At 38.4% G+C, this 22412-nt stretch overlaps 2 protein-coding genes across 2 annotated transcripts; both read right to left on the bottom strand.

Moving 5' to 3' along the window:
* Positions 1-1420: 1420 nt before the first annotated feature.
* On the bottom strand, positions 1421-7192 carry nepro (nucleolus and neural progenitor protein). Its single transcript, XM_069663379.1, has 9 exons — positions 7108-7192; positions 6767-6921; positions 6571-6659; positions 5898-6026; positions 5672-5749; positions 5203-5501; positions 4945-5003; positions 4618-4832; positions 1421-3562 (listed from the first exon to the last, which is right to left on the bottom strand). The coding sequence occupies exons 1-9, from the start codon at positions 7190-7192 to the stop codon at positions 3223-3225; spliced, it is 1449 nt and encodes a 482-aa protein (XP_069519480.1). The 3' UTR covers positions 1421-3222.
* Positions 7193-11133: 3941 nt separating this feature from the next.
* poglut2 (protein O-glucosyltransferase 2) lies at positions 11134-20071 on the bottom strand. Its single transcript, XM_069663174.1, has 10 exons — positions 19577-20071; positions 18161-18366; positions 17814-18019; positions 16879-16956; positions 15240-15412; positions 14184-14421; positions 13565-13774; positions 13290-13379; positions 12962-13066; positions 11134-11283 (listed from the first exon to the last, which is right to left on the bottom strand). Exons 1-10 carry the CDS (start codon positions 19768-19770, stop codon positions 11266-11268), a joined length of 1518 nt encoding a protein of 505 aa, XP_069519275.1. The 5' UTR covers positions 19771-20071; the 3' UTR covers positions 11134-11265.
* Positions 20072-22412: the final 2341 nt, after the last annotated feature.

The raw sequence follows: 22412 nt of genomic DNA, 5'->3' as shown, positions 1-22412 counted from the left end.
TTCTCTGCTGCTATTAGTTGTGGGAGGAATACAAATTGAAGAAGAGCATATTTGGAGTGCAGACCTATTTTCATTCGCTTGTTTTATATTATGCCCACAGGCTAGCTGATGCTTTCGCTGAATCCCTGGAGAACCACCCATTCCAACAAAAAATGTACAATTCTAGCAATGAGCCCATCTATGTGAAACTACCTATTTACATGCTAATAATGTAGTTTTTAAATTTCTCGCTGAAAAAAATAGACATGTTGTTCCATACTATATGATTTACCTGGTCTAAGGCAGCAGTCATCACCTCGACAGATAAAAGTGCAGTCTCTTAAAATGCTGGGCTGAGTGAATAAATTGCAGGAATTGGGAATTGGCAGGGATTGTACAGTAACTGGCTGATGTTATTTAACTATATAGCTGATTAGATTTAGTATAGTTTTGTTTCATTACAATATAAACAGGGCCAGTAAATGTTATCTTAAATACTTTAAGAGTCCAGAGATACACTTACTCAAACTCTGTAGAGGGATGTTTTGTGTAAATCTCTAAATTGCGGCCAATTCATGATATTATGGGTTTATGCACCGTTTTGAACTTATTAACAAGCATTTTTATTTAGTAAAAGCATTGTCTTTATTTGCAAGTATTTAATGTATTATTTACCAAGATTTGCAGGCATGTCGATCCCCTCTGTGCCCATCAAATTGTACCTTCCATAAAGTGGAAAATTGTAATGCTGATCCCATTTGGCACAGTCTCACCAAGCTCATGCAGAGGGAAAAAAAATAGTCTGCCTTCCTATGGGGCCATGTCTACAGAATGAAGACAGTCAAGTCTTTTACTCTGCTTCTTTTCCTCACTGCAGGAGTAAAGACGTTGACCTTTACTGGTGTAGATGAAACCCAGAAAGTACAGGAATCACAAATCTTTTGCACAAATGAAGCTGCGGGGCTGTTGTGAGCCCATAACTCAACCCAGTCATGCTCAGTGAGAAGCAAGAAAACTGCACTGTTGTGTTTATGCAGATGGGAGGACTGTGTCTGCTTTGGCAAAGGACAACAGGGTGGGCAGAAAAAAACACAGGCTGCAAAAAACTAACCCTTTAGCTTCTAATTTGGTTTGCAGGCTTCATTCTTGAGCAATCTGGATCACCACTGACAGTCAGACACCTGCATGGGTGTTGCACAGCATGCCCAGCCCTTACACAAGACTTCAGAGGCCTAAAGCTGAGACTGACCAGCACTTATACAGTTGTGTTCAAAATAATAGCAGTGTGTTTAAAAACGTGAGTAAAGCTCAAAATTCTGAAAACTTTTATTTCCATGCATTGGGAACACTGCACATTATATTCTAAATCAAAACATGAAGAAAAATGTATCAATTTTTTAATTACTTTACAGAAAATGAAGAAAAATAAATATTGGGCTGTTCAAAAAAATAGCAGTCTGCATTTTTCTTTACAAACTAAAATATTTACTGTATAAACTGAATTTTCTTTAGGATTTAGCATTCCTGTGAATCACTAAACTAATATTTAGTTGTATAACCACTGTTTCTGAGAACTGCTTCACATCTGTGTTGCATGGAGTCCACCAACTTCTGGCACCTGTGAACAGGTATTCCAGCCCAGGATGATTTGACAACATTCCACAATTCCTCTGCATTTCTGGTTTGCCTCAGAAACAGCATTTTTTATATCACCCCTCGTTTTCTATCTGATTAAGGTCCGGGGATTGGGCTGGCCACTCCATAACTTTAATTTTGTTGGTCTGGAACCAAGATGCTTCTCGCTTACTGGTGTGTTTGGGGTCGTTGTCTTGTTGAAACACCCATTTCAAGGGCATTTCCTCTTCAGCATAAGGCAACATGCTTGCACCACCATGCTTCACTGTCTTCAGAGTGTACTGTGGCTTGAATTCAGTGTTTGGGGGTCGTCTGACAAACTGTCTGCAGCCCTTGGACCCAAAAAGAACAATCTTACTTTCATCAGTCCACAAAATCTTTCTCCATTTCTCTTTAGGCCAGTTGATGTGTTCTTTGGCAAATTGAATCCTCTTCAGCAAGTCTTTTTTTTAACAGTGGGATTTTGCGGGGGCTTCTTGCCGATAGATTAGCTTCACACAGACGTGTGAATTGGAGATCATTTTAGCCGAGCAGCATCATTTTCTGCACTTATTTATACGTTTTCCCTTCTCCAATCAACATTTTAATCAAAGTACGCTGTTCTTCTGAACAATGTCTGGAACGACCCATTTTTCTCAGGTTTTCAGAGAGAAATGCATGTACAACATGTGCTGGCTTCATCATTAAATAAGGGCCACCTGATTCACATCTGTTTTTTTCACAGAATGAACGACCTCACTAATTGAATTCCACACTGCTATTATTTTGAACACACCCCTTTCAATTGATTATTCAATTACACAGACTCAGGAGCATGCATATCATGAATGTTGGGTCTGTTAGTTTTCTATGACTCTACTACACCTACTGGTAAATTGTTTGCCATGTAGTAATATCATTTCTACCAAAAACAGTGATTGATCTGGTTAGTAATGTTGGACCGCTATTATTTTGAACAAAACTGTACATGCCAATGCCAGTGTCCTCTTTTTTTATATATGGACTTAGTCTCTGTAGTGTTCCCTTATCATATCAGCACTAACATCCTCTGTAGGAACAAATTCAAATTTTAGAGAACATTGACACCTGCTTTCTCAAACTGCCCTGCCAATGGCATTACAACTAGCAAGGTTGAGGGATTCATGTCATGTTCCCCTAGACCAATCAACAGCCTGGAACTTTAAATTCTGTGTGTTCATGCATCTACTCCAGCAGATTGAGCCAGAAATATCACTCTCAGTCTCTCAGTTTCCCACTATCAGGAAAAAGTAACATCGACTTACACATGAGGGGGAAAAGAGCGAGCGCTGTTAATGAAAACAAAACGGTAAAACAGAAAAATAGGATGTTCACTTCTGGTTGTTTCAGAGCATTCACCCACACCTCCAAAGAGGTCAGTAAAACAAGACTTTAAGCTTGAAATCCAACACATACTGTATGCCCTTTAAAATTAGCTGCTGTTTAACACCTTTATTACATCTGGTCCAATAATCAGTTAGTATCAGAGATTTCATTTAACTTTCCTTTTGCAAACCACAGCCATGAGTCATATACTGATCCAGTAGCATACAGTGATTTGTTCATTTGAATGTGTCTGATTTCAAAGTGTCACAAACCAACAGAGGCAAATATATCATCTATGTCATCATGGCCATTATGTTCAGTGGTATGAGATGTCACCTCACACGTTGTCTTGTTTGCTTGGTCATCCCCTGACAGTCCAGACATTGGTAACTCAGTCATTTTCCTTTTTCTCTTCATCCATTTCGTTTTTATGCCAGTTCTTACAGCTGAAGACTTAAATCGACTCCTTAACAAATGAAAAGGGGTTCTAAGACGAGCATTTCTCCTCATAGCAGCAGCAGATCGACAGGTTTTTGGCACTGAACCTTGAGGAGATAAAGCCCAGCAAGCCTCCAGTCTGAAGGTTTTGAGTTTCCTCTGTACACTGGGGATGAAGAGAAATTCAAACAAAATGCACAATTAGTATAAGTACAACCAAAGTGGACAAAAAACAAAATCTAAAAAAGAAAGGCACAGACTAATCAAGTTGTTTGTTTGCTCTGCTTAATTAATGCAAATGTATTTTTACATAATAACATATGTTATCATCTTTGTAAATAATACTGGACACTGAAAACATATGACTACAAGACACCCATTATAATAGAGAAATTGTCAGCTAAGTACAAACTCTACTCCTGCCAACTATGCTTCCTGACCGGTTCTTGTCAAACGAATGCAAACTGCACCTTCAAAAAATAAATATACATCTGCAATTATGACAGCGGTCTACATCCCACCACAGGCAAATAAACAGACTGCCACATGAGATCTTCGCAAAGACTTGAACTGCTCAGACACCAGTGATCCTGATGTGGTGCTTTTTGTTAGTATAAAGTAGGCCAACCTTAAGAACGTTAATTCCTGACTTACATTAACAAATTGACTGGGCCACAAGGGGAAAAAAACACTCTGGATCACTGTTAAATGCCAAAAACAGCTACAGAGCAGTCTTACTATCCCCGATTTGGGTTAAAAAAAAAAAAACTAAAAAAAAAATATGCCACCATCTTGCTAAGGTAAATGCTAAATGGACTGTACTTATGTAACGCTTTTCTAGCATTTCGACCACTCAAAGCGCTTTTACACTACATGTCACAGTTACCCATTCACACTCACATTAACACACTGATGGCAAATGCCTAAGTCCCAATCTCGATTCTATGCCCATTCATACACCGATGGCTACGCCTTTGGTGCCATAAACGCTGTACTGCAGCCTACAGCTGAGGTCTGCTTGAAGGAATATTATAAAGGAGGCAAAAAGGAACTACAGGAAGATAAGGGAAGCACCAGGAGGGCAATCCCAGAAGCATGTGGCAAGGTCTAAAACTCTAAACATCTAGTGAAGTACCGGAACCAATAGCAGCCAGCATGCAGAAATAAAGGGGAAAAAAGATCAGTGTCCACTGTGTGTATATCCTGCAGTGTTGCACTTACTTGTAGCCTGCTGCCTCCAGGCATTTCATCTTTTGGCATTTTAAATGCACAAAGCGTAAGAGGCGTTTTTCCTTCTTCATCTTCTGGGATTTGCACCAAAGGATCATTTCTTGTAGGCAGGTCTCCAATTCTGTGAAGGTAGCAGCCTCTCTCACCTGCTTCTTAAACTTTTGTTTCCTTTCAGCCTTATGTGATTTTTGTAGGAAGGACTTGCCCTTGGGTACATAGATGATGTTATCATTAGATAGAATGATTTGAGGGCAACAATTAAATATTCTGTATATAATAAAATATATAATAAATATTTCATCTGGTTTGCTCACATACCTTTCTAAAGTTCCTAAAAACCTTGAGAAAAGGCTTCATGTCAACATCAAGAACTAAACCTGAAAAAGAATATTACAGTAATGTCAAAATATGGTGAATGATATAGTGAGAAAATGCAGCACTTGGTTTTCACCAGAAGCATCTGGTAGAAATTAGGCACTAAGGAAGATAATTTGGAGAATTATCAGTAGCTGGGAAAGCTGAGCAACTTTTCTTAATGCTTCAGACAGACTATAGAACAATGAAAATGCTCCACACCTCTTTCAACAGCTACCCCCAGGTCTTCTTTAACCTTCTTTGTCTGTCCCTGGTTCTTAGCTAAAACAGAAGACCTCTTCATCCTCTGCTGCTTCTTCTGTTCTTTGGCAGAGGGATAATGTGCTGACCGTTTGGTCAGTAAAAAGGCATCAGAGGAACCCAGGAAGTGAGCAACATCCGCTGGCAGGGAGAAATCTGTGAGGAAGGGCATGGGCTGGGCTTTGGCAACTTCTTTGAGGAGTTCCAGGAGTTTTTGATACAGAGTGGACAGGCTGCACAGGACACCACGGAAAATCACCCTGATGGAGCAGAAGGGAGGTTAACTTAGGAAAACACCAATTTAACTATTTCCATTGCAGATTTTTGTTAATCTTATGACAATTTGGGGCCGCAAAGATGAAAAGTGGCCTCGTGCAATTCATGGTATTTAGTTGCCATTTTTGATTTAGTGATGTAAAAGAGCACTCACCAGAGACGACTGAGCATGCTGGTTATCACCACATTCAAGATAACAAACTCTTCCCATTTCATCTGCTGTTTTGAGAGTCTGAAGTAAATAATTGTTAAAGGCCATGAGGTAACATCAAAATGGACAAGATTGTCATGCAAAATATTATAAAGACAAATAAAACAAAAAAATATGAGATGATCAGAGACTTCTCTCATGTTTCTAAGAGTATTCTGAAAAAGGATACGAGAAAGCTCTGCTGCAGCGATTCAATGTGCAGCTCATCAACTGGGCCGCTCCCAGCACTTTGAGACAGAGCCACTCCAGCATGGGTTGACTAGGAACATCACACTCACCAGCCTTGATGCTTAGTCCTCTAAACGCACACAATGAAAAATGATGGTAATTATAGCCTCCCACAGTATACTCAATGCATCACTTTTGTAATATGTGCTTTTAAAAGATCCAAAGATATAATTTAAAAACTTCCAAGGGTTAACTGATCTGCTATATAGCTAATGGAGAAAATTAATAGTGATGGCCATACTGAGGCTTTGGCTCATTAATCTCCAGAAGTTCTAGTCAGTGTTTACAACCTCTTCACAATGCCTTTATGTTACAGGTTTCCTACACAACTTGTACTTGCACCGTCAGGTATGATATTATCAGTTTTTCTCCTTATTATAGAATCAAGCATCTAAAGAGGAGAAACTCAAATTGGGCTCAGGATCATTAAAACAACTCTGCTACAAATATCAATTTAATTATGTGTATGTCTATGTTCCAATTGTATAATTGAATGTTTTATTTTTTTGAGTGTTGAGTGAGTGTAATTTAAGCAGCTTTCCCATACAGCAATTCAATATGTGCCTAAGCAAACTGGCAAAAAAAACTCTGAATCAGCAAACATTGCAACCTACCTTTGAAATCTATTGGGACACAGCTCTGTCAGCTCCTGAAGAGCAGCGTCAAGATTCATTCTCTTCAGCCTGTTTATGCATTGTTCAACCTGAGATAGGTGAGACGAAGTATTTAACATGCTAATTACACATCTAGATAACTTGGTGAGTTCTTCAGTTTTGTAAGACCTAACGCAGAGCGTGCTGTAGTACTTACCCGTTGTAAGCCTTTGAATGTCTTGTTGCCTTTAAAGCTGTTATTTAGGATATACAGCAGCTCGTAGAGAACACGTATCTCCGTTTGAAGAATCTCACTCCGTATTAGCTTCAGCACTTTCTCGTTTTCCGCCAACAAGGTTTTGACATTTACATCTGCATAACAAAACTCAACCATCAACATTATATTAAAGTTAATCATAAAGTCAATGAACACTTCTAAGGGTAGCTCCATGCCATCCCACGTGGGCTGCAACCTTGTTGTCAGCGCAGAGTTTTGCCACAGACATCACATAACAAAGTCTACATACAGCTCTTATGCATCCGTGCAATTGACCGTACCTGTGCTTGAGCTGAAACCGACACGGACACAAGAAACGGCACTGGGAAAGGGAATGTTTACCCTATTCCACAATTCTGCAGCCATACTTCTCTACCAAAATAAAATAATAATAATGCGGAAGTTCTTCTTCTTCTTCTTTTTCGCATTTTATGGGCGGATGGAAAACAGCGGTTAATGCAATACTGCCACCTACTGTGTTGGGGAGTGGATCAGAATTATCTACCCCATTAACCAAACACTAAACTAAATCAAATAAACATGATACTTGTGGCTGTAATGCACAAAGTTATCGTCCTGTGTTTTCTGTATCACAAGACAAGCTTTGTCACCTTGTAATTCTGAAATCGTTAGTCAGGGTAGTTTTCAACAAGGATGGAAGGAAACAAGGCATGTCTAACACTAATCACACAGTGGAATTTGATCCCCTGGAGACTTCATACTATTGCCACCACAAAGGACATTGTTAAAATGACTGTCCAAGTTTAAAAGCAATGGTAAAGGCTAACAGCACACAAATTAAGTCTATTGCATTAGCTGCTCCTTTGTCATCTTCGCCTTATGCACCATACATTTTACAGGGTGAAGACTCCTTTGTGGCTGACAATTAGAACATTTCTGTGGAAATTCTTGAGAGATACAGGCACATTACACTGTTTCATAAAGCAGTCCATTTTGCACTTACTACGTGATTCGGGTAATCTATTCTTGTCAAAGGAATGAGATTGAGTGATTTGTCTCAACTTTTTCACAAAATTGAGTTTATTTTAGACTTAGTTAGGAAAAGTCCATGGATGTTTGTCTTGCACTGTCTGTCCATAGGGTGGACATTATTTTGGGCAATGATTTGGGACTTCAAATGCTGTAACCTAGTTGCTATCTGTCTAGCATGAACATGCAGTTCCAGAGTGTCTCAAGGCAACTCCTGTCTGTCCTTAATGGTAAGAAATAAATCTTCCTGCATTCTAGACATATCATTAGAGTATATATGATGCTGTGACTTCTCAGGAAACCAAAGTTTAAACAATATCATATGCTGTATCCTTTTGTTTTTTTTGTTTTTTCCCTCTTTTACCTGTGATTCAATTGCATATCTGTATGTGAACACGTCTTAAAGAAAGTGAAAAAATGTTAATTTAACTTCAGGATAAAACCTTAACTCCATTGTCAACCATGGATGTTTGGTTTTAATCTTTACAAACTAGCCCGAGTTGTTAAATTGTTCACCCTGGATTCAGTTGCCATAATATCTGAGGCACCTATAAACAGCTGTAAGTACTGCAACATCCAAATATGCACAAAATATGTAGCCTACAAGTATAACAGAACATAGCATCACATCCTTACTTACTTAAGACTTTACTTGGCACGGCCTCTATTATACTGACAGTATTATGAGTGTGTATGGTAAAATCAGTGTTCTAGTCCAGCCAAAAATGCCTCTGAAGAGGTTCAACAAGCACACTATACTTCAATTAATCTTAACTTTAAAATTTAGTTATTAATTTTGTTACTCCAGAGAACTACCACTGGGCTGCATTTTAGTGTTTATATAGTGTGTGGGAGGGGTTATGTTAAGAATGGCTTTGTTTTGTTATCGAGTCACACTGCCAATAAAAACCTGAAGACAAAAATCATGAAAAACAGCATAATGTCTAACTCCACAATTCAGTTGAAGGCCTCTTGACATCTGTTTGACAGCTATTTTACAACATGTTTAATATGTTAATGAACACATCTCTGATTTTGCTCTACCCAGTCTTTATTCTTAAATTCATATCATATCTTGTCAAATGTTCTGTTGCTAATGTTAGATATTTATCTTGTAAAACAGTCCATTACAAGGTTTTTATTCTCTGAAATCCCGGGAGAAGAAACTCACTACAAGTTAGTGGCATCCACCGTAAAAAGAAATTGGATCAGTACAGCTTTACTAATGACTACCACAAAAGACCCTGCGCTGGCAGGGTCTTTTGTGGTAGTCGTGTCTCTATCATTGTCTCTATCAAGAACACATGAGCAGGTGAGAAGCTTGTTCACAATACAGGATAAAAAATAAATCATCTGCTTGATGTGTCCTCTATGCAAACCAAAGTTAGTCATGGAGTTCCACAAGGTTCTGTGCTCGGACCGATTCTTTTTACCTTATATATGCTTCCTCTGGGTAATATCATGAGGAAACACTCCATTAATTTTCATTGTTATGCAGATGATACTCAATTATACTTATCTATGAAGCCAGAAAAAACCAATCAGCTATCTAAACTAGAAGCATGCCTTAAGGACATAAAGATCTGGATGACTGGCTGCTACTTAATTCAGACAAAACTGAAGTTATTGTGCCCGGCCCAAAACACCTTAGAGATTCTTTCTCTAATGATATAGCTGCCCTAGATGGCATCAGCCTGGCATCCAGCACTACTGTTAGGAATCTGGGAGTTCTATTTGATCAGGGTATGTCCTTCATCTCCCACATCAAACAAATATCAAGGACAGCCTTCTTTCATCTTCGCAACATAGCAAAAATCAGACACATCTTGTCTCAAAACGATGCAGAAAAACTAGTCCATGCATTCGTTACTTCCAGGTTGGATTATTGTAACTCGTTACTATCAGGCTGCCCTAATAAGTCACTAAAAACTCTGCAGCTGGTACAAAATGCTGCAGCACGTGTGCTGACAAGAACTAGGAAGAGAGATCACATCTCTCCTGTATTAGCCTCTCTGCACTGGCTTCCTGTAAAATCTAGAATAGAATTTAAAATCCTTCTTCTTACTTACAAAGCTCTTAATGGTCAGGCACCATCATATCTTAAAGAGCTCATAGTGCCATATTACCCCTCTAGAACATTGCGCTCCCAGGATGCAGGCCTGCTTGAGGTACCTAAAGTGTCTAAGAGTAGTGTTGGAGGTAGAGCCTTCAATTACCAGGCCCCCCTCCTCTGGAACAATCTACCAGTCAAGGTCCGGGAGGCAGACACCCTCTCTTCTTTTAAGAGTAGACTTAAAACTTTCCTCTTTGACAAAGCTTATAGCTAGGGCTGGCTCAGGCCTGGACTAGCCCATAGTTATGCTGCTATAGGTTTAGACTGCCGGGGGGATCTGACACACCAAGCTTCTCTCGCTCTCTCTCTCTCTTCCTCTCTCTCTCTGTCATATTAATGCAGCTCATTAACTCTGTATCTTCTGGTCCCATTAACATTACTAACCACATATCTTCCCGGGAGTTCTAGTGCTCCCTTGTCTTGAAGGTTCCTGGGGATCGTTGCTGCAGACCACCTGCTGCTGTGGACCTGCTCGACTGCAACAACTACTAACATCAGCCTTCCCCATAGTATCATTATTGTTGCTGCTATCATTATTGTTGCTGCTATCATTATTGTTGCTGCTAATGCTAATAGTAGACCTGTTGACTTCAACTGTTACAATTACGATTACCTCAGCCTTTATCATTACTCTGCTTCTCTCGCTAATTTATTTATTTATTTAGCCAATCTTCACCCTAGTCTACCACTATTATTGGCATTGTAACCATAAGTATGTGTCTGTTGTTGTTCATGTAACAAGGACATATGTTGTTGTGGTAACAAGAACATATGTGGTTGTTGCTCTCTTTGCCTGTCTCTATCCTGCATCTCCTTCTATCCCATTTTCGGCCCATCCAGTCGAGGCAGATGGCTGTTCAACATGAGTCTGGTTCTGCTCGAGGTTTCTGCCTGTTAAAAGGAAGTTTTTCCTTGCCAATGTGCCGAATTGCTCAGTGCTACTCATGGTGGATTCATGTTGGGCCTCTCTTTAAATAACTTAACAAAGAGTCGGTCTAGACCTGCCCTTCTGTAAAGTGTCTCGAGATACCCCTGGTTATGATTTGGCGCTATACAAATAAAATTTGATTGATTGATTGATTGCTTGAAAACACACCATGTAAGGTCAATGGATGGAAATGTTTTGCATCTGTGTATAATGCTTTCACAAGTTTGTTTTGTATTCATAAAATACTGACAAAAAATCACTTTGAACCTATACAAAGAAAACATTTTATTTAAAAAAAAGAGATAATGTGATATTCATGTAAGATTGATACAATTTATTCACACGCTGAAAAATGATTTGGCAGTATATGAGATATGAAAGACCTCTTTGTAACTGGATGTTAGGCCATCAAAGTTCATCCTTTGCCTGAAAATAAAAAAACAAAAGAGTCATGTTAGGATCAGAAGGAGCTCAGTGTGTCACTAGAAAATGTGCCAGCTTTTATAACAAATTATTAGCATGAAGGAAGATGAGTGTTCAATAAGGAACTGAAAAATAAATAATTTGTAATAAGAAACATGCATAAGTATGCGTTAGAGTAGGTGGGAACAATCATTCATTCAAACTTGAACATTATATTTAAATAGAAAATGTGTTGATCTCAGTTTGCCTCATGTTCCAAGCTCCCACATATCAACTGGCTATCCACACGGGTGTTTTCACTTATGTTTCTGTATATACAGACAACCGTTGAATGACATCTACCCCTCACGCTCCAATTAGTTTTGTTGCCCCTGTTAGGGTCACACAATTTACCCTCTGTGATTCTACATGTAGATTTTGGTGATATCATTCTATACAAGCATAGCTCCACCTGCTTTCAACCTCAGTGTAGACCCTATCAGCCACAATAATTGAGTACACCTGTGTTGGTTTGCAGCACTTGTAATATACAAGTCACATTTTAATGTTCAACTTGCATTAAATTAGAAAAGTGCAATGGCGCTGTATATACACCAGGGGGAACCACACTCTGTAGAGTAGTATGGTGTGCCTTGATGCTGAGCGGTTTAAAAAAATAAAGCTTTTATTCCAGTTTTTCCCCCAATTATTATAATTGCTGATTAAAAGCTTAAAATAATGTATTCTGCCACAGTTGGAAGCTATTCTGATTTTCTGCTACAGATTTGCCATTCTGAAAGTCCTGGTGTGCACTGATGTAATATGTTTTCAATCAGGCCCTTGCCCACTCTATCTCCTTCTAAATTATGTAAAGATTAGCAGGAAATGTTTTTCTCTGTATAAAAGGTCTGCTGCACCAATTGATATTTGACAAATAGAAGAACATTTTGACGTGTAAAAAAAGAAAAAGCAAAGAATTAAAGAATAAAAGTCAAGATGACTGTTGCAGTATCCTTATATTGTGCAAGCTGGTTCACTGTTATGGCTTACATGACACTTGAATAGAACATAGCCTACTAGGACTATTTTGCAGTGAAAGGCCTTAGAACAAAACAGACATTATTCCTGTCACATATTTTAAGGAAACAGCGCCTTCAATTTTTAGAAGGGCGGTGAACATTGTGCAGCTCTGGCTTTCATGTTAACAGATATACCATGGTTCTGACCGAGGAATACTTACAAATGTAGTTTTTTACAGAGCTAACTTAATCATTTCAAGGATAATGACGTGCAGCTCTATGCTTTTAAGAATTTAGACGCATAGCCTTCTTTCCCTTTTGAGTGCTACCTCCTCATTTTGTACATCTAAGTTGTACTAGATTAATTCTAAATATATTTATGGACAGCCTTTATCCACTAGACATATTTAACCAAGACCATAGTTAAAAACAATGTACTAAATAGTGTAAGCTGTTAGCAAGGCAGCATATCATCCAAGTGGTCTTTGCAAACAATGCAAGCTTATGATTTAGGGAAAGAAAAGCAAACATGCAGAACAAGCACACTAATAACACTTTTTGGCATAATTTGTTATAGACTTTACTTTACTACGGGTTGTTTGGTGTATACCTGCAAGCAAAAGTAAAGAAGAAATAATGCATAATCACTTGGATTAAATTACAAACTTAACATTGTCCCCTACCCTCGTCCTGTGGCAGGAACATGGGAACAGGTCATCACTGGGCTGCTCTACCAGTTCCATGCCTTCACGAATCTTCGGCTCTGTGACCTGGAGTTTGGCATACTCCTAAAAGATGAGCATTGAAGTTATAGAGGACAATATCACAAGCAGAAAAAATACATCCTGAATCCAAAGTTCAAAGTCCAAAAATTATTTCAGCATGATCAGAAAGCATTTTATCCAAAGACTCATACATAAGGTCATACAATGCAAATTATTTTACTTGACTTACAATTACCTTCAATATATCAATTTATATACAGTAACTTTGTAACTGTATAAATGTTACCTGTAAAAGCTTGTGGTAGTAACAAAATATCCTGTCTCCCATTAGATGATTGCGGGCAAACTGCTGACCCGCCAGTGCAATTTTTTTTACCTGAAAAACAGCAAGAATCATATCAACCATTTTTTTTGTCATAGTAAGAAAGAAAGGAGAAACTTTACTTCATCTGGTAAGTTAAAGAAAAATAAATAAGCAATGGGAATCTACCTTTTAGAATTACACCACATGACACAAAATTTTCCACAAAAAGTAATGCCCACAATAAGCATCATCCTCACCTCTTCATCATGGTCACGAGCCCACTGGATCTTTTCCAGCAGGTCTCCCAGGTCTGCCTTGATTGGGATGTAATGCTCCCATGGTTGAAGCTCATTGTAGAAATGCTCGTAGTAGCCAGAGTCTTGTTTTAAGACAACACTGTCTCCCGCCAACAGGTAAGGCAATCGATATGCTGCCACAGTGCCATCAATGTTTATTTGGTACTTGTACTGGTGGTGAACATGTAATAGTTATAGTTAGTCAAGTTATTAAAAATGTGTAAGCAAATAAATGTTAATTCACACATCCAGCAGACACAGCTACATGGGCATCTCATTAAGAATGTATTTTACTATCTACTATCTATTCTTCTCACCAGCAGCTTGTTAACTAAAGATGTCTGCTCTTTTGTTCTGAGTTGGATACACTCATCTAGCCTGAGCTTGATTGCTGAATGCCTTTTATGTTTGATTGATTTGCAATACTGCTGCAGAGTTAAGTGTTAATTCTATGTTGGTCTGGCAGCACTTGCATCTTATTATCATATCACACTATTGTTTTAAAGTTATTATTGAAAATAGACTCCACAATTACATAATACAGTTAAATTACTGTATCTAAGACAATTCGCAATCTTACCTTGAAAAAGTCAAAGAAAGAAACATGTTTGACCAGCGGCCCATAGAGGCTCTCATCATGTTTGAAGAAGAAGAAGTTGGTAAAGGCAGCATCGATCATGTTGGGATGAGCCCTGGAAAGTTTGACGAGCTCCAGACGCTCCTGGCGACTGTCCCGGCCCCTCCAGAAGGCTGTGGCATTCTTCTCTGGCCACGGTGGCCCTGTGTTGGCCTGCACTGACATCATGTCCAGACTTACTCTGTTCATTGGATGAATAATGTGTAATGTGTCAAACTAGTTATCAGAGTTATCAAACTAGGAATCCGTCAAAGTTATGGACTCAAATACGAAGGTTATGACATGCAGAACTAAAAGGAGGACATTGAGAAAGTAACTAGAAGTCATGCATAAATGATCAAATCTTAATATTTTACCAAAGCAACTGATTAACTTCATACAGCCAGCTTTGCCTTAGTGCCTTAAATCTGTCAGACTATACTAGGTCTTTACATTTTCAGTTTTGTAGCATACAACTGAATTTTGTCACGCAGCAGCTACAGAGGACACTGGATAGCTCATTACAAGGTGAGAATTTCAGCAAGGGAAAAAGGTCATTAAATATGTGATAAGGAAAGCTGTTTTTTCTACAAGAAATCTAAAATATTTGCTCGTAAAATTCGATTTGTTCTCACACAACAACTGGCTATCCTTCACTGCATAAAAATGCATGAAGCAACACAGGAAATAATGAGCATCCTGACACAGGTTTATTTCGGTCCCATTATTCAGTCTGCATCATGACAGTGTCACTGTGAAGTGACATAAAATCCAGCTACAACGGGACTGCATGTGTCCAAGCTGACTACGCCTCCTTTCCTCCACTAATAAGCAAGATAGAAACTTTTCACAGTCACAAGGTCTAAAGAAAGTCAGTAGTCGATACTCAAAAGACCTAATATGCATCATGGTGACCAGCTGTGATTAGTGGCACCACTCAGTAACATGCACAACAGTTTTAACAATTATTTATTTATCTTAATTCAAAATTGAATAAGAATTTTCAGCAATAGATGTTACCTTCCCATGGTCTCAAGAACAGACTCAGTCAGGTCGTAGGTGGGCATGACAATATCTCTGGTATTGTTGGAGCCACACCAGGAAAAGATAGGATGAATCTTCTCAGTGGATTTTCTCTTCTCAAGTGGCCAGTCACCCAGGTTCACAAAAAACTCCACATCAGGGAGCTGCACCTGGATAGCATCACAGAGAGGGAAATAAGAGTATTAAAAGGAAAGCACTATCCATTAAAAAAAGATAATAGCACATAACAGAAGCACTGCTGTGTACTCTTCTATGGTGATAAGCAAGAATTGCAGGTAGTGTTGTATCGAGCTCCAATAGGTATTTACCTAAAATATGATATTGGGTATTACCAAAAATGCCAGTCAATGCACCGATCTGAACCGATAACCAATAAGTCCCCAAAAATTAACTGGTTCCAGGTAAATTGTTATCAGTGTTTTTCCACAAATTTTAAGTACATGGTTTTAATCCCACTAGGGAGGGATACTCGGTATTGGACGATATTCAAGTCTAGGTATCTAAGATAAGATAATTAATAATTAATAAGATAATTAGTTTAAATAAGATAATTCTTTGTTTTCAACCTCAACTGCCTTAATTTGAAAATCTTACCTGTGTGATGTCAGTCAGTTACATAATCAACATTTACTACATTTGTGTAGAAGGAGATTGGCAACACTAGCAGAGCCCAGAAAAAAACAATCCATGCTTCACACAATTGAAGGGCCATTCTGTTATGTTAGCTCCGCTTGCATTCCTTTGCAGACCTACAATTTCTGTGCAGCGAATACGATGGTACAATGCCGCGAGAACGTAAGTGGGCTATAACTGAGAAGCGTATCGTTCCAAAAGGAAGTCCGAAGTCCAGATAAATTTCAACCTTTTATTAATCAAAAGAAGATCAAAAGTACTAATACAAAAGGCAAAAATAACTCGAAAACCATGATAACTAAACTATGACTGTCAACAGAAAATACCTAACCCACTGATCCTCTTTGTCTGCTTCCCACCACCCAGCTGAACAGATAGAAATAATGAGAAACCCCGCCCAAGTGCGCATTACTGGAAAAAAATAATTAACCCATAAAAGGAGTGAAACGCAACAAATAATCATCATAGGTAAAACACATTATGGCTCCTACATTCTGGGTGATGCAAGAAGGAACAATAACTCACTAGGGTTTAAAGGCAATTTGACAAAGCGGCCAAACTGTGTGATTACATTTTTTGGTCCGTCACATGATGGATTTTTTGCACCCATTTTTTTTAGGAAAGCAAAACCTCCTCATACAAATGCTAATATTGTAAAACTTCACAATAGCCAAATCCAGAGTCACTTTCCAAGGCATAATGCAAAACAGGCAGGTTTTAAAAAAAAGCCGAGTGCCCCTCCTCTATAGACCTTGCCTAATATTCTTCTCGCTTTATCTTCATACATCAGTAATAAACATCTGTGTTAGTTCTTTGGTAGTACTGCAAATGCAAGTGCTTTCATCTATGGGCTTAAGGCTCCATTACCATTGTGTGAACTCAATCGGTGATAGATAGGAACATTTATTTAACTGAAAATCCTTCAGATAATTACTTTCATGATTAAAATTGTAAATACACAGGTAGTTTAAGGCGAGCTTACCTTTCTGGTGAGTGACAGGAGGATGGCATCCATGAAGATTCTAAAACCTACATGCTCTCCAAAAGTTTTAACGTAGACCTAAAGAGAGGAAAAGATCTACATCAATAAACAGTGTTTAGAAGTTCAGGAATTTAACGTGATGATGAACTGGAATCTCCATTAACTGCTGACGACCATGTTATATGTTTGAAAGCAAGTGTTGCAAGGATCAAAAAGAACTTTCAGCAGTTTAACTGGAGCTCATAGCTACATATAGTAAAAAGACAGTTGCAGATTTTGTCACTTGCAAACTAACATCTGCTAAAAGCTGTGGAACAGGGTCTTTTGTGGTTTTGATTGATTTGGTAAGTGGAAACTCAATGTGCCTCAAAACAGATTGTAAATATTACAATGAAAGTCTTCATCACTGACAACAGATAAACTGCTGAATGTTCCCAGGAAAAGGTAGAACTTCAACAATAGAGCTTTAGATGTATCACTATAACAGGAAGCTGGATTGACATAGAGAGTGGTAATTTGAGAAGATTCTACCTTTGAACACCTGGTTACAAGACTGTTCTTACGGGTGTGTCACATAGCTTGAGGCTGTCCTGGCCGATTTTACATTATTACATGGCCCTAATTACTCTTCTACCTAAAGAAATACTACCCTTTTTACTATATTAGCCTTTGGTTGTGCTGGAATTTGATACAGAAGCTAGGAATTTCTTTGTGAGATTACTTACGTGTTAATGTCAGCCCATAGTCAGTAACTGTGGATACAGCTAGCTGGAATTGACTTATTCACTGTTTTAGCTACAGTAAGACTAGTTTGCCGTTACATTAGCTACAGGAAAGGAGCATTTTTTTGAAGGTTTTTATAAGGTGATTTTGATAATTACTGCTTATCTTCTTTCTTACTTTTTGGTATCCTTGGTGTCAAAGGTGCGAGGTACCTTGTTGTCTTTAACAGTGTAGTGGCAGAGGCTTTGTCTCTGTCCAAAGCGTTGTGGGATCTCCTGTGCGTTGCGATCTGGGTCAACGCTAGGGTAAAGGGCTAGGTCCCTGTCTATCTGGGAGAATGAAAGAGGACAGTGCATGTGGGCCTGCCATACAGACCAACTGGACTGCGGACAGTCACAGCCCTCATGGTAGTTTGGGCCTGTGGAGAAAAAACACAGAACAATCATTAAAGTTCTACTTTTTTACCTGAACGCATGCCATCTTTTTCAGTGCCTGGAGGCAGAAAAAAAACACCCTCATGTCAAAACATATTTTCTCTGCAGCTTGGGTCGTGTTCTACCTTTGAGAATGAATGGTGACTGGGCAACATGTTTGTTCTTGAGCAGAATGTGGATTTCAAGGTCCGTGTAGGTGGCATACATTCTGTAGCGAACCAGGAAAGAGCCATCCTGACGATCCAGGACCTGAATCCATATCCTGACGAACTGCTCCACAAGAGAAACCATCTTCACTTCAAAGGTCTTCTCACCAGGTGAAGTTGTGAAACTGTGAAGAGGAGAAAATGGAGAATAATGCTCCTGTTTACAGAGAACAGAGCTGGAAGATACAGGCATGCTACACATAAGTCTTACAAGTACAACGCCAGATTGATCATAAACAAAGGGTTAGTACTTTCAGTACAAAATAAAAGGCAATAGTTAAAGAAATATTAAAAGGAAATTTTGATTTAACTTTCCCTTTCTAAGTTTTGCTAGTAAAATTAGTTTTAACCTTTGGAATGAATGGGCAGCTACAGTATAAAGGCAAAAATATAGCCTAATCTACATGCCCCATTAATGTGGTTTGATTTCAGATTGAATGTGCAAAACTAAAGAAAATTACATTATTTTCCTAATACCTTTTGATTTCTCTGTAAATAAATATAACAACTTGCTACAGCTGTTACAGTTTCATGGCTTCTTGGTATTATGCATGCTTGGAACTGGCATGATGTCTCTTTTGTGTACAAGCAGACAACAATAATGTAGTTTCTTGTTGTATGGATAAAGTGAGAAACTGATATGTGTGTTGAGACCCAAGGCATCTGTGAAAGTGACACCCACTGATTAATATACTAGACTAGGATGCCGTCTTTGGGCCCAGGGGAGCTTTAGGGGTTATTTGAGGTTGTCTACCGCTTTCTACCTGGGGGGCAAACTTTCATGTCTGCTCTCTTTCCATTCAATAGTTTAAAATTTCAACATGGTGGAAAGACACACTACGTTGTCCTTTCTCTGTAGTCAGACAGTCCTCAGGTCCTAATAAAAAACTGTTACTGGTAAATTGTCCTGCCTCAACCAAATTGAAAGGGTCGACATCTGGACCTTTAGGCTTAACAGAATATTACAATCTCAACACAGAAGACAGTTGCTGACCAAAATATAGGTTGCATCTTTGTTATTTGGAGAGTTGCTTTGTAATTATAAAGATATACATGTACATTTTTACATTTTTACTTACACTGTAACTAACCATAAGCATGTCTTCTGGCTCTAACAAAATTACTTTACAACGAAATGTGTTTCTTTTTATATAAAATGCAACATGGATTTTGCACAAACTGACCCATAAACCCTTGGGAACTCCAGAGTAGGGCGCTACGTGTAGCACTTGAAAGCAGCATCGCTTGCGAATACAATTTTGCAAATTGTTGCTTGTGGAAAAAATGTATTAGCTATGTTACAACATGGGCGTGTAGTAGCCCTAGCTTACTTACTTTCTCCCCGAGCTGTCCACCGCCTGTATGTAGAAAAATCGAGCTGGAAGGACAATGTTTGCCTCTAGTCCAGGTCCCCATACTAAAGTTTTTGCAGCACTAGGTACCGAGCCTGCCTGAGCCCCCGGGAGTTCATGTCTGAGCAGATCCAGACAGAAGAGCAGAAGCAACCACGAAACTAGTCGGAGAAACATACTCGCCCAGTGTCAGCTGTCCTTTTATGTTTGCCGTTACTCTTTTCCCTACAGAGATTCACTGTCCAAACGTGTCATTGTCGGTCTAAAGATGTACCAACATTAAGAGAATGAATTTAAGTCCTTAACCTTAGAAAGGTTTCAGTGTTGGTTCTTTCCGTTCCCATCTGGAATGACATAATTCAGCGGTTGCATAGTAAATGGCTTCTATCTGGCTTTCATACGCTAATGCTATTTTGTTACGCCGTCAGTGATCGGTAAGTTACCGTTATGTAGTTTCTACAGTACAGCTATAGTTCAGTTAACTATCTGCTGAATGAAAAGGGGCGGGCTAAACACGCCCGATGTAACACTCAGATTGGTCGCCGCATCCTCGAGTCTGGGTTTGATTGGGTAAATGTGCAGTCGACTACTCATCTGATCGGAATCTGATTGCACAGAAATGCGGAAGTTTAAGCAATGGTACGTTCAGGGAGTTTTTTAAAATCAACTTTATCGCCACAGTAAGTAGGCTACATAAAAACGTGTAGTCAAAATACAGTCTAGGGGCCACGCTTGTGATATTAATGATAAGGGAGATGAATTAATAAAAATGTAATTAAATATCTTGGGAAGCTTACAGATGCCAGAGGTTTAAACAACTTTTTTTGTATGTAAAGTCAGATATAGAGTAAATGTAAAGTTTGGTGTTGAAATGAAACTGTAAACAGATAAATCTATCAATCTATACATTTCCCCAAAATAACACAAAGTCAAGATAAATATAGTGCAATAAATTTACTCCACATTTGTCCGGCAAGTGGGCAATACTCACTGTGCTCTTGACAATAATAATAATGAAATAATATTAAACCAACATTGAAAAAAAAATAGATATATGTTTATAAAAAAATATCTATTGTTCCATTTAGAAATACTGTGAGCAGTGAAGTTATGCTTGTAGATTTAAGAAAATGTTTGGATCATTTGTTTATGTAATGGAGAAAGCTTGAGGGAGATTTTTTTTAGCATTATTAATGCATATCAACAAAAACTCAAGATTATTAGTTTCTTATACGCTTGAAGAAGCATCTGAAGTAATTAATTTGAAAGTTTAGCTTATTTAGTGTTGTAGTGTTGTGAATGTTAATCCAAAAGGCAACAAGGCCTTTCGGGTTACGCTTATAGAATTACCATGACCTGGATGACTGAGAACCTTCACATACATTTGTAAAACATAATGACAGCATATCGAGTATTGATATTAAGTTTCATACTCCTTTGCTCTTAGAGAGAAGAATCCTACACCCAAAAAATAAGCCACTTACATACATATTTATATTTATAAGTATTATAAGTATAATATAAGTATTTTTTGCTTTTTCAGTAATTGTAGTAAAAAGAATACATACCTTACTTTTGTCCTATGACTAGCTATATAGGTGACAGTCTTTTTTTTACAGGGGTATAGCAAAAACCATAAGCCTTAGCAAAGAGTTCTGTTGTACACACTGGCCATTATGGCATTGAGACAGAAAGCCACATATTCTAAAACCCCACCCAGCTGAGCAGAAAACAATTGGTAACACAAAATTCTGCCCATTGCTGACACCCTAACAAAATGGCTGGTTTCAATATGTCAAATGATCATTTTAGCACCACGTCAAAAGGAGAGGACCTGGTATAGGCCTACTTTAAAACTCAATCATGTTACTTTTTTTTTATCAGAGTCTCTTCTAAGTATTGACTTATTTTAGTTTTTGACACTATTTGTAGTGCATCACACCACAAAGCACTTTTGGGGCGTTCTGTTGTTCGTAAGCAGATCAACAGTGATGAGCCACCTTCACTCAATTCAAAGTTAAAGGAGAGCAATGAATTGTTTTCCCCTCCAGTGTGTGGGTGGGACCTTGCATTCTGTCCTTTTGATTCTTTTATAAATGTAATTACTAAATAAGTAAGTCGCTTATTACTTATAAAAGTATTAATATTGATATATTTTTTAAATTTACATGCAGCAGCATATGACAGCAGATTAGAATAGAAAAAACTTTTGCAAAAACTTTGGTGGTTCTTGATAATGAGATACTGCCTTCAATCCAGGCACATGCACAGATAGGACCCAAGGGGGCTTAAGCCCCTGCCCTAGTGCACCCAGAGTCAAAATGTGCCCTTAATTTGTTTTTTTAAATTCTATCAAATATAAAGACGGAAATGTAAAGTAGTACAAATCTGTGGTGTCTTGTCTGTGGAATAATGTGGTTCAGTAGAATATAAACAGTTCCCATGTTATCAACATAATGTGAGATTATGGATGACGGCAGTGTGACAACATTAGGGTGGGAATTAATACATGTTGGGGGGCAAGTGCCCTTTTTTTTGCTTGAGCCCCTGACCCCCAAAAGTCTGAGCATGGCCCTGCTTCAGACTTGCAGAGGCATTACTCTGCTGCTATGCATGGATGCAATAAGCTTTCACCTTTTATCACTGTACATTTTGACCAAAGTACCCAGATCTTCCACATTGTGGGGCCCATGATGATATGCGTACTAGTTTTTTAAAGCCCCTGGAAACTAGCAAAAATGCATATATGATATCAGTTGTGAGTGTGTCATAAAGCATCCACAAAAATCTGAGTGAAAATAAACGTTCAGAACCACAAG

This window comes from Semicossyphus pulcher, unplaced genomic scaffold, assembly GCF_022749685.1.
Source record: "Semicossyphus pulcher isolate SPU_LCO1_2020_fin unplaced genomic scaffold, fSemPul1.0.p SCAF_15, whole genome shotgun sequence".
NCBI lineage: Eukaryota > Metazoa > Chordata > Actinopteri > Labriformes > Labridae > Semicossyphus > Semicossyphus pulcher.
This window is presented reverse-complemented; position numbering and strand designations above follow the sequence as displayed.